The sequence below is a fragment of the Colossoma macropomum genome, unplaced genomic scaffold (genome assembly GCF_904425465.1).
Source record: "Colossoma macropomum unplaced genomic scaffold, Colossoma_macropomum, whole genome shotgun sequence".
NCBI classification, from domain to species: Eukaryota; Metazoa; Chordata; class Actinopteri; order Characiformes; family Serrasalmidae; genus Colossoma; species Colossoma macropomum.
In genome coordinates, this window is record NW_023495917.1 from 49,746 (window position 1) to 62,311 (window position 12,566).

Genomic DNA, 12,566 nt, shown 5'->3' on the forward strand with positions numbered 1-12,566 from the left:
AATAAATAAACTGTTTTCAATAAATAAATCATACCGGTCAGTTCTGACCGGAACACAAACGTTGTTATTTTGTGCCACAGTTTAGAACTGAAAACTGAACTGGTTTAAAAAGTGACTTTGGTGAAGATTTCAGTGAAGTGCTCTGTGACCAACACGACAGTAGGCTTCATCTTAGTACTCGTTACAGTCAAAATAATATGTAAATGATGTGTTTCCTAAAAAAACGGGCGGTTTGAGCTAAATGAGGCCTGCAGGACACAAACAGCAAAGACAAGTTCAAAACTTACAACGTTCACAAGAGCTGAAGTTCATAAAACATCTACACAACATCAGGTGATGATATATGTGTTCCTGTTGATTTATAATGGAATAAAATGATCCGGTCAAAAGTGACCGAGAACACTATGAGTGTTAGCCGAAACGAACACAACAGGAGGGTTAATGAGCAAATCTAAAGCCAGCAGGTCAAATTACCGCACTGTGTGTAGAAGCTGCGCAGCGACAATTTATAAAGGAGCATAAATCATCACAAGCCTTCAGTACAGCAGAGCACTTTACTACATAATGAAGAGCAGCTATACTTCCTAATAGTGACCACTGTAGAACAAACACACACAGACAGATATATGACTAAATAATAACATCATTATAATCATTAAACATTAAACATCTATCATTATTATTTAATCATGTTTATATAATAATAATAATTATAATGATAATAATACTAATAATAGTAATAATAATAATAATAACCATAATAATAAATAATATAAATCAATCTAATTATTTTATGATTATTGTTGTTATTATTATTATTATTATTATTATTATATAAATAAAATAATGCATAAATCATAACATTCTTTAATTATTGGATAAATAATACATATAAGTAAATAAATAACAAAGACAACTTGAATTATTATTACTATTTAATTCATTTATTTTACAATAATAAGAATAATTACTCTAATAATTATTATAAATAATTGTATTTATTATGATTATAATGATAATATATTTTTTTATTTTAAAATAAAAATAAAGCATAATCAAATAATTTTTATATGATAAAAAATACATAATAAATAAAAATAAATAATATAAGGTAGATTAAAAGAACAGATTAATTAAAAACAAGGTTATAAAAAGCCTTTCCCTCTTAATGAAGTGCTGAGCTGTGATTGGTCTGTTAGTAAATCGTTTCTGGTTCACTAAACAACATTAAACTCTGAGTTTTGTTTATATGAACATTAAGAATCACTGTTCACCACATTTCATCTCAGTTTTCTACACCGTCAAAAACACCATCAGACAGACTTTCTCTCTTTCAGAGAGACTTTATCTCTCCTCCTTCTGATTGATCTTTTTGGAGTGGATCAGTAAATTAGAGGTTTGGACTTCACTTCAAAAACACTTCACTACGAACTAAATCAAAGAAGTGTCTTTAAACTGATCCACAAACATCACCCAGTACTGTAATGTGTTGTTTGGAGGCCATGAAATCTGCACTCAGAGCAAGAATCAGTTTAAGCTCATTAAAGGGTTCAGTTCACTAACAGCCAGCTCACTACACGGACTGCAGCTCGTCCACTCTGATGGAGTCCGACTGAAAGGACACTCATCAGCCCAGATTTCCTTCATGTTTCTCTGGATTTCAGCTCCGGTAGCGACACGAGAGAATCATCTGCCCGACTGGCCGTAGAATTTGGGCTCCTAATAGCTCTAAATCAGCAGGAGGTTCTTATTTTATCATTAAACTGTCAAAGAGCTCAGAGTTTGTATTGATCACCAGTCAAATTAGAGAGGCTGCTTTCACTCAGAAAGGGGCGGGGCCATCACACAAGGCCAGAGTTCAGATGTGCTGCTCTCATTTCTGAGAGCCGACTTGCTCACAGCTACAGAACAGGCCTGCGCTAACGGAGCTAATGTGTTTGAGATGTTCAGCCTTTTGCAATGAGATGTTGCTGAAATAAAGAAATGCTGCTGGTGCAGCTCGACTGCAGTAGCCTAGCATGATACAGCTTTACCCACAACACAGACTCAGTCCAGCCCAGTGAAGCTTCACTGACATCAGTTCAGACAGTAAAGACTCTAATCTGTGTTTCTGGGTGTGGAGCCATCAGCTTAAGCTGCTTTTGATCCACTGTCCTCATTAGCACTAAAGGCTAACAGGAGTTTAGCGAGAAGGCTAAAGCAGCACATTCACAGATCTTCTTATTCTAAACGAGTGTTGAGTTTAGAGATTTTTGTTTATAGACCCCCAAATATATCATAATTACTGTAACTTCAGAAGTTCTCATATAAAGCATATTACTGTACGAACATCTGTGCAGTTAGACAAAGAGAACAATATTAAAAAGACATCAATCCTTATGAAGAATTTCTGCTTATAAAGGAACAAATATAATAAAACTAACACACACAGACAGATATATGACTAAATAATATCATTATAATAATTAAAGATTAAATATCTTTATTATTATTATTTAATCATTTGTTTGTTTTACAATAATAATGATTTTAATAATTATAAATAATGAGTTTAATAAATGAGTTTAATTATTGTATGATTGTTATTATTATTACTATTATTACTATTATTATTATTATTATTATTTGTGCTGCAGCAAGAAAACAAAGCAATTCACACTTAAAAAGACGGTTCTTTAGTAAAGGCAGTGAATCTGTTTAGAACCGTTCCTCAGTGTTTTATTCATGGTGAAGTGGCTCCTCAGACTGATGGAGAACGTGTTGTTTGTATGTGACACTGTAAAAATAGAAGAACCCTTTTCGGTGCTACATAGAACCATTGCCTTTACTAAAGAACCCTTGAAGAACCACCTTTTTAGATAGTATTTATTATTTATTTAGTAGTATAGATTACTTTAAATTACAGTAACTCAAATGAAACAACCATAAAACATCAGTCTGTGTTGTTCAGGTTACTCTAACTGTAAAGTGTGAATTTCAAGTTTTATTTATTTATTTTTTAAACAAGAACAGATTTGAAATCAAAAGTAAAGCTGAACTGCTGGTGGATCTGGTGTAAATCTGGGCTGCTGGTGGATCTGGTGTAAAACTGGGCTGCTTTTGGATCTGGTGTAAATCTGGGCTGCTGGTGGATCTGGTGGATCTGGTGTAAAGCTGGGCTGCTGGTGGGTCTGGTGTAAAGCTTGGCTGCTGGTGGATCTGGTATAAAGCTGGGCTGCTGGTGGATCTGGTGTAAAGCTAGGCTGCTGGTGGATCTGGTGTAAAGCTGGGCTGCTGGTGGATCTGGTGTAAATCTGGGCTGCTGGTGGATCTGGTGTAAATCTGGGCTGCTGGTGGATCTGGTGTAAATCTGGGCTGCTGTTGGATCTGGTGTAAAGCTGGGCTGCTGGTGGATCTGGTGTAAATCTGGGCTGCTGGTGGATCTGGTGTATAATTGGGCTGCTGGTGGATCTGGTGTAAAGCTGGGCTGCTGGTGGATCTGGTGTAAATCTGGGCTGCTTTGGATCTGGTGTAAATCTGGGCTGCTGGTGGATCTGGTGGATCTGGTGTAAAGCTGGGCTGCTTGTGGGTCTGGTGTAAAGCTTGGCTGCTGGTGGATCTGGTATAAAGCTGGGCTGCTGGTGGATCTGGTGTAAAGCTAGGCTGCTGGTGGATCTGGTGTAAAGCTGGGCTGCTGGTGGATCTGGTGTAAAGCTGGGCTGTTGGTGGGTCTGGTGTAAAGCTGGGCTGCTGGTGGATCTTGTGTAAAACTGGGCTGCTGGTGGATCTGGTGTAAAGCTGGGCTGCTAGTGGCTCTGGTGTAAAGCTGGGCTGCTGGTGGATCTGGTGTAAATCTGGGCTGCTGGTGGATCTGGTATAAAGCTGGGCTGCTGGTGGATCTGGTGTAAAGCTGGGCTGCTGGTGGATCTGGTGTAAAGCTGGGCTGCTGGTGGGTCTGGTGTAAAGCTGGGCTGCTGGAGGATCTGGTGTAAATCTGGGCTGCTGGTGGATCTGGTATAAAGCTGGGCTGCTGGTGGGTCTGGTGTGAAGCTGGGCTGCTTGTGGATCTGGTGTAAAGCTGGGCTGCTGGTGGATCTGGTGTAAATCTGGGCTGCTGGTGGATCTGGTGTAAAGCTGGGCTGCTGGTGGGTCTGGTGTAAAGCTGGGCTGCTGGTGGGTCTGGTGTAAAGCTGGGCTGCTTGTGGATCTGGTGTAAAGCTGGGCTGCTGGTGGATCTGGTGGATCTGGTGTAAAGCTGAGTTGTGGTCGTCACTCTCCTGTGTTTATCTAATGGGCTCTTTATGGTGTTAAAGAACATGCCATATGACATCACCTGGAGTGTGGTTGTCATTATTTCTCATGGTTCCTTCAGCTTTTCTAGATTTTCTGGACTTTTTTCAAATTTAACTGCAAGTGCTAAAGGTTGTGTTTACAGCTGCAGATCTCAGAGGAGTCTTATTATTTAAGACACGATTCGAATTTGAATACAAAACTCTGTGAGTTTTAATTTCAGTGTATAATAGCTGGAAACCTTTAATACAGAAAAGCAGCGTTTCTGACCGTCATTTTCATCGTCTTAACGGTCAGACTCTCATAAAAACGCCCATTGTACTGTATTTGGTCCTCGTGGCGCTCCAGCTCTGCCACAGTGAAAATGTGTCTGCAGTCCTGTTTGCAGCTGCATTTCCACCGTCAGCGAGGCAGTCCTGTCATTTCAGCGCTGTGGGTTTGTTGGATGTATCAAGCGGGTTAAAGAAGCCGCGATGTCCATCTGAACGGACACCGATCACTGCCCCTTTGGAAGGTCCTCGCCTGAGAAAGTCTTCAGCGAGCCGTCCACAGCGCACAGCGCTACTGTCCACATTGGTCCAGGGGAGTAAACGTTAGCTGGCCGTTTCAGGTGGACCTTTCGCCACATACGAGTCGGTCAGCTCACAGCGAGTCTTTAAATATCAGCACCATCGTTTGTTTATGAACAGAGAGTGTCTGTTAGCCAGCTAGCTAGCGAGTTCCTGTGTAATACAGCTGTAGAAGCCGCCTTGCTAAGGTTAGCTAGTGCTGAACAGTCGCGCTAACTGCGGGAAACACAGCGGTCGGTGCTGCGCGGCATTACCGCAGATTTAAAGGTGTGTCTGTACTGCTGAATATAGCGAATTAAACCGTATTAACGAAGGTAACGGTCATTTTACTCCCTCAGCTCAGCCGCATTGATGGTGAAGGTCCTGATAGAAGCTAAGCTCGCTAGCTAACGCTGTTGGTTCATCACCACAACACAACGTTTTCTGACATCAGCTGTTTCTGTTGTTGCCCCGTTTAAGTATTTATAAGTGTAATAACGTCTTATAAACACCACATAATCATTCTAGTGAAACACTAACGGGAACAGTAGCTGTATATTGTGTGTTCAGCTCTTCCTGTATCGTCTACGTCGGTGTTCCTGCAGAAGCTACAGCTGTGTTTCCAGATGTTGGTCGGGAGGGAAAATGGGGCGGTCATTCTGACGCTGCGCTCATTAGCTTTGGCTACACATGTTGAGATCATTAGTGGGTTTATTAGACAGTGAAATGCAGATCAGAGATCAGTTACTGAACTAACTGGAGCTTCTTTTGCAGACAAATCTTCCCAGCTGGCCACCAACGTCAAAAGACGTTGATATTTGGTTGAATGTTGGTCGTGACGTCGGATGACCAAAATTCAACATACACACAACGTCTAATTCCAACGTCAAATTGACGTAGAATAATGACGACAGCCGACGTTGATATTTTGTTGGTTTTAAGTTGTGATGTAAAGTAACCAAAATCCAACATCTTCCAACCGTCACATGCCAACGTCAGATTGACGTAGAATACTGATATGCAGTCATGAGGTATGGTGACCAAAACCCAACGTCTATTTAACGTCATAACCTTAACGTCAGATTGACGTAACATTCTAACATCATTAGACGTTGATATTTTGTTGGTTTTAAGTTGTGATGTAAAGTAACTAAAATCCAACGTCTTCCAAACATCACATCCCAATGTCAGATTGACGTAGAATATTGACATGCGGTCGTAAGATATGGTGACCAAAACCCAACGTCTATTTAACGTCATAACCTTAACGTCAGATTGACGTAACATTCTAACATCATTAGACATTGATATTTTGTTGGTTTTAAGTTGTGATGTAAAGTAACCAAAATCCAACATCTTCCAAACATCACATGCCAACGTCAGACTGATGTTGAATACTGACATGCAGTCGTGAGGTATGGTGACCAAAACCCAATGTCTATTTAATGTCATAACCTTAACGTCAGATTGACATAACATTCTAACATCATTAGACGTTGATATTTTGTTGGTTTTAAGTTGTGATGCAAAGTAACCAAAATCCAACATCTTCCAAACGTCACATGCCAACATCAGGTTGACGTAGAAAACTGACCTGCAGTCGTAAGGTGTGGTGACCAAAACCCAACGTCTATTTAACGTCATAACCTTAACGTCAGATTAACGTAACATTCTAACATCATTAGACGTTGATATTTTGTTGGTTTTAAGTTTTGATGTAAAGTAACCAAAATCCAACATCTTCCAAACATCACATGCCAACATCAGGTTGACGTAGAAAACTGACATGCAGTCATGAGGTATGGTGACCAAAACCCAACGTATATTTTAACGTCATAACCTTAACGTCACATTGCCATAACATTCTAACATCATTAGACGTTGATATTTTGTTGGTTTTAAGTTGTGATGTTCACTAACCAAGATCCAACGTCTTCCAAGCGTCACATCCCAACGTCATACTGACGTAGAAAACTGACATGCAGTCGTAAGGTATGGTGACCAAAACCCAGCATCTATTTAACGTCATAACCTTAACGTCAGATTGACGTAACATTCTAACATCATTAGACGTTGATATTTTGTTGGTTTTAAGTTGTGATGTAAAGTAACCAAAATCCAACGTCTTCCAAACATCACATGCCAATGTCAGATTGATGTAGAATACTGACATGCAGTCGTGAGGTATGGTGACCAAAACCCAACGTCTATTTATCATAACCTTAACATCACATTGCCATAACATTCTAATCTCATTAGACGTTGATATTTTGTTGGTTTTAAGGTGTGATGTTCACTAACCAAGATCCAACATCTTCCAAACGTCACATCCCAACGTCATACTGACGTAGAATACTGACATGCAGTCGTGAGGTACGGTGACCAAAACCCAACGTCTATTTAACGTCATAACCTTAACGTCAGATTGACGTAACATTCTAACATCATTAGACATTGATATTTTGTTGGTTTTAAGGTGTGATGTAAAGTAACCAAAATCCAACGTCTTCCAAACGTCACATGCGAACATCAGGTTGACGTAGAAAACTGACATGAGGTCGTGATGTATGTTGACCAAAACCCAACGTCTATTTAACGTCATAACGTTAACGTCAAATTGACGCAACATTCTAACAATGTTAGATGTTCATATTTTGTTGCTTTTAAAGCGTGTATTCACTAACCAAGATCCAACGTTTTCTAAACGTCACATCCCAACATCATATTGATTTCGAATACTGACATGCAGTCATGAGTATGGTGAATTCGACATGACATTCTAACATTATTAGAAGTTGATATTTTGTTGGTTTAAAATTTCAGTGTCATGTAACCAACATCCAACGTCTTCCACACGTCTTATGCCAATGTTGGTTTTAGGCCATGGTGTCAGAGTTTTAACCTTCATGAAACAAAATTCTAACATCAATAGACTATGACATGTTGTTGGCTCTAACTCAGACAGCAGACTGTTCTCGGCCGATTCTGGCTTATATCCGTGAGTGTTCGTTGACTTCCAGATAGATATTAGCCAGATGCTGGACAGCTGTGTATGGTTTTAAGTCACATTTACGTGTAAGGGCCACTTCTAGCGTGAATGTTATGGCCGATCAGTGTGGATGAAGGAAGAGGGCCACAGCACAATTAAGTTGCAGCAGACTTGTGCTCAGTTGATTTACACTTCAGTACTTTTGACCTATGTCTGACATGTCATAAGTAGCTCACCCAAATAGCAGACAGTTCTGGGCCAATTCTGGCTTACATACCCAAGTGTGGGCCAGAATTGGGCCAGATGCTGGACAGCTGTGCATGGTCTTAAATTGTATCTCTGTTTAAGGGCCAATTCTGACATGAATGTTGTGGCCCAACAATGTGGATGAAGGAAGAGGGCCACACCTTTATGCTGCAGCAGATTGGCTGATTTACACCTCAGTACCTTTGACCCTAGTCTGGCATGTCATAAGTGCAATTAGAGTTCACCCTTTGAAGGTTAAGACCCTCATTTAATGAATTTTCCAGCACAAGTTCACCATTTTCATATGGACAAGCTGGCAGCTAGGTTTGAAAAGAAGGCAAATGGAAGAGTAATAATTGAATAATTTCAAATTATAAGGTTCCAGTATGGAAAATGAAAAGTTATAACTAACTTTCTAACAGTACCATTTTAGCATAACACTTGAAAAGCACAGGGTAGCTAGGTTAATGTAACGGCTATCAGCACAAGGTTTAGCTACATTACCCTTAATTGCTAATTCATCATGGCTAATGTTAACTTTTTCCTTAGCTAACGTTAGCTAACTACTCTGAGCATTTAAAAGGAATAGCCTGTGCTTTTTGAGTGTTATGCCATAATGGTACAGCGCTTTAGTTTGCAGTTAGGACATTAGCTCAAAGTTAGCACATTAGCTTGGGTCTAGAGCGTTTACTCTGGGCTAGCACATTGTCTTGTGACAGCAGTAGCAGGTCCTCTCGTCTGCACACACAACATCCTTCTGTATAAGTCAGTAGAAGTACAAAAATTTTTAAAAATGGATGCTGTCATTGTTAAAATGAGGCAATATTTCCTGGTTCATATGAGAGTTCACTGCCAGGAGTGCTTTACATTAGTTCGACCTGTAAGTAGCTTAATTTTGATTATGGGTTCCTTAAAGTTTGTTAGAACAAAACCTTTCTTGTTGTTACAGATCTTACAGTTGTGGAGTTCCTGCCTCATTATTCAGTTTCTGAAGTAAAACCAATGCCTTCCAGACAAGCTGTTATTGAAGCTCTGTGACTGCTTACAGTGAAACAACTACCAAAGTGACTGAGCATATTCAGTCTGTAGAGGGATCTGTTGGAAATGCTGATTGTGGTGTTCCAGATTACTAGGTAAAGGGATTTGTTGTACAGTTTGACACAAAAACTGTGTTATCTGGAAATCAGTTAAATAAGTAAATAATAGTTGAATGCATTTCCTCTTTTCTTAGGCATCAGGAAGTGGACAGGTTTTGATTTATCCAGCTTTGTATTTGTTTACTGTGGAAAAAAAATCCTCCAGTAATCATATGAATTATTGCAGACAGAATCAGAAAACATAGCTGTTTATCAAATTAAACCGCGAAAGTGTCTCATACACAGTTGGCTTGATCTCATGTATGCATGTATTTTATGAAGGCACATTGAATGGGTTGACACCTATACTTCAGGGACATACACAAATGTTTTTATTCCACAGACCGCTTAAGTATGATTTTTTTAGACATGTTTGCCATCTCTGATTTAAAATAAAATGTCTGTGAAATTACATTTGAACAGTGCTCCAAGGTAGATGTCAGATTTAGCCCGTATTTCAGTGGCCTCTCCACTTTGCTCAAGAACGACCTGTCACAAAGGTGAAGCCTTTGTTCCTTCATTCATTTACTGTTTTTATTTATTTAACCAGAATCAACATGGCGTTTTCATTCTAAAATGGCTTTTGACACCTATTGATTATTAAGAAGAAATATTACTAATACTAATCACAGATATTACTAATATTTTGCATGATCTGCAATAAATGAATGTGGCATCCTGCAGTGCCACACCTGGTTGGGGACTAAAGTGGGTAGCCAAATCTGGCCCACACCTTTATATATACTACAGTATATGGGCCAGAGCTGGACCAGAGCCCTTAGTTCTACCCACTTTACAGTATGTTGGCCAGATCTGGGCCACATTTATTAGTTCTACTCACTTTACAGTATATGGGCCAGAGTTGGGCTACATCTGTTAGTTGTACTAATTTTATAGTGTGTTGGCCTCATCTGGGCCACATCAATTAGTTCTTCTTGTTTTACAGTATATGGACCAGATCTGGGCTGAGGACCCAGCCAGAACTGGGCCAAAACAAAACTAAAGATGAGATAAATATTGCTAACTGGGAAGTCACAGTGTTAACTAACCAAAACCTAACATCTGCTAAACGTCACAGTGCTAAAGTCCTTCTAATGTGGGATACAGACAACTTTAGACCCTGGTATTTTGTGGGATGTCAGTTGTGGTGTTGGGTAAACAAAATCAGTCTGTCAAAATGTCACACATACTGCTGTTCAGTAACTTAAATATATTTATACAAACATAAATATGGTTAAAATATGTCATACCAATAAACTGTGATGTTACTGCTCTTTTAATAAATGTATCTAATGTATTTTCCTGCTGCATGACACGCACACAACCACAGGACACGAATTTCGGTGACAGCACTACAGAGCGACAGAGTGGCATGTTTTGACTGATAGGTCACTCAAAATTCAAGTCACAGTAGATGCAGGTGATTGGGTGAGGAGGAGGAGGAGGAGGGCGGGGCGCCGTTTGAAAAACCGCGGCCAAGACTGAAGATTCGAACCGAGAGCGGTGGACACACACACTGGGTAAGTATTCAGTAATTATAATTTATTCGGGTTGTACAGAAATGTGTGCTTTACTAAAGTTTAGTCGAGCTAATAAGTTTAGATCGACAGCCAGAAGCTGGGTTTCTGTTACCAGCTAATGCTAACGCCAAATTAGCCCGGCAGTGTTAGCTAGCATAGCTGCCGCACTGTGCTGAGTCAGTGGAGGTAAACTGGGTTTGTGAGGCTCGGATGGGTTTGAAGTGTGAAGTCGGACCGTGTGAATGAAGCGCAGACAGGCAGGCGGTGCGGGTTGTCTGTGTTGTTTGTGGCAGTGTAAGCTGAAGCTAGCTAGGTTTCCGTTAGCGGCTAATGCTAGCGCCATATCAGCTCGTCATTGTCAGCCTAGCCAGCATCCTGTATCGCAGCGCTGGAGGGAAACTGGATCTGTGATGCGGGGTTTAGTGTGAAGCTGGTCCGTTTGGATGGAGCGCAGCCAGCCAGCCAGGCAGGCAGGTTGTTTGCACCGTTTTTAAAAGTCACTGACGTGCCTGCAGCGTCTGACCCGTGTTTTACTGACCGGTTGGCAGCTGCTGTTTATTTCAGAGAGAGAGACACTCGCTCAGAGAGAGACCTCCGCTCTTTCTTGAGTAAGTTGTTTTGAGAGCATGTGTGCAAGGCGCGTTTATGTCTCAGGGAAAAGGGTTCGTGTAGCTTTTGGTCATTCGATTTTCATCTCAAATCCAGTTTTGTAGAACAGGAAAATGGGTCAGTTGTTGTTTTTGGTTCTGTTATTGTCAGTGGAAAATAAAGAAATAGTTTTGATTGACAGTTTCACAAACGTATAATAAAATAATAAAAAACAGAAGAGGAATAACGGGTCGTATTTTATGTATTTAATTTTAACATTTTCTACCTCTTAAACAATAAATAAATAAAATATATCCTATCAGGAAGAAATCTTAAGTGATCTGGGGAAGAGACTTTACAGAACTCCTGCCATTTAACAGCGAAATCAAAGAGAGAAATGAGTCACGCTGCCCAGTAATGATGAGGAAAATGAATACTGTGATGTCACACTGTCAGATGTAAACAGTTCCAGACCTAAGAGTTAAAGCTGTGAGCTGTCCTGTGTGCAGATTGTTCTTATAATACTGTGGCAGCTGCCACTGCCTCTGGTTTTGGGAGGGAGCTTTAGAGGCGTGTTATGCAGAGCTGTGCTGTGGCTCCGCACCCGTAAAAAGGGACGTTGTCGTGGTTTAATAATGTTAATGTTGTTCTGTAAGTCTAAAATGTATGTATGTGTTATTTGTGTTACTCTGTAGCCTCTCCTGTGTCTCCTTCTTTATCAAGACACCTTCATTACGACAGAAAGCCATTCAGTCCTCCGAGTGCAGCACCGACACCAGCGCCTTCGTTACATTAAACTAAACTCACTGAGAGAGGAGACTCTGTGTTGGGCTTTAGGTCCTGTTGTGCTGTTTGTTGTGAAGAATTGTTGTTTGTTTGTTTTGTTTGTTTTTTGATTTTATGATTAGTTTGTGAAACTGTAAAACAAAGCAAATTTTTTGGTGTTTGCACTGACAAAAACAAAACCAAAAAATTGACCCATTTTCCCATTTTTCAATGCTGGTTTTGAAATGACAGTTGAATAACCAAAAGATACACAGACTGAAAAGGTTTCTCTTCTTTTTTTATTTATTTATTTATTTTTTTGTAGTAGTAGTAGTATTGGTAATGCATCCCACTTGTGTGCATTTCTGTGATCTATCCCCCCAGGAACGCCCCTCACGTGATGTCACGGGCACGTGGGCTTGAAGTAAAAGCCACAGTTATGTTCCAGAGTGAGCAGAACAGCACGAAAAAGATCAATAAGGTCAAGATTAACGAGTGCCTTCAT

At 40.1% G+C, this 12,566-nt stretch overlaps 2 protein-coding genes across 2 annotated transcripts in view; one reads left to right on the forward strand and one right to left on the reverse strand.

Annotated features, from left to right (window-relative positions):
- Positions 1–12,566, forward strand: part of LOC118803505 (GTPase IMAP family member 4-like) — a 55,526-nt gene that overhangs the window by 24,812 nt on the left and 18,148 nt on the right. The gene's annotated exons all lie outside the window — the stretch shown is intronic.
- Positions 3,238–5,089, reverse strand: LOC118803501 (extensin-like). Its single transcript, XM_036563993.1, has 2 exons — positions 5,056–5,089; positions 3,238–4,214 (listed from the first exon to the last, which is right to left on the reverse strand). The coding sequence occupies exons 1-2, from the start codon at positions 5,087–5,089 to the stop codon at positions 3,238–3,240; spliced, it is 1,011 nt and encodes a 336-aa protein (XP_036419886.1).

Coding starts and splice junctions, on each gene's coding strand:
- LOC118803501 (XM_036563993.1), bottom strand. CDS start 5,089: ATGCCGCGCAGCACCGACCGCTGTGTTTCCCGCA. Junction 4,215..5,055: donor CGACCGCTGTGTTTCCCGCA/GTTAGCGCGACT, acceptor CAGATCCACCAG/ATCCACCAGCAGCCCAGCTT.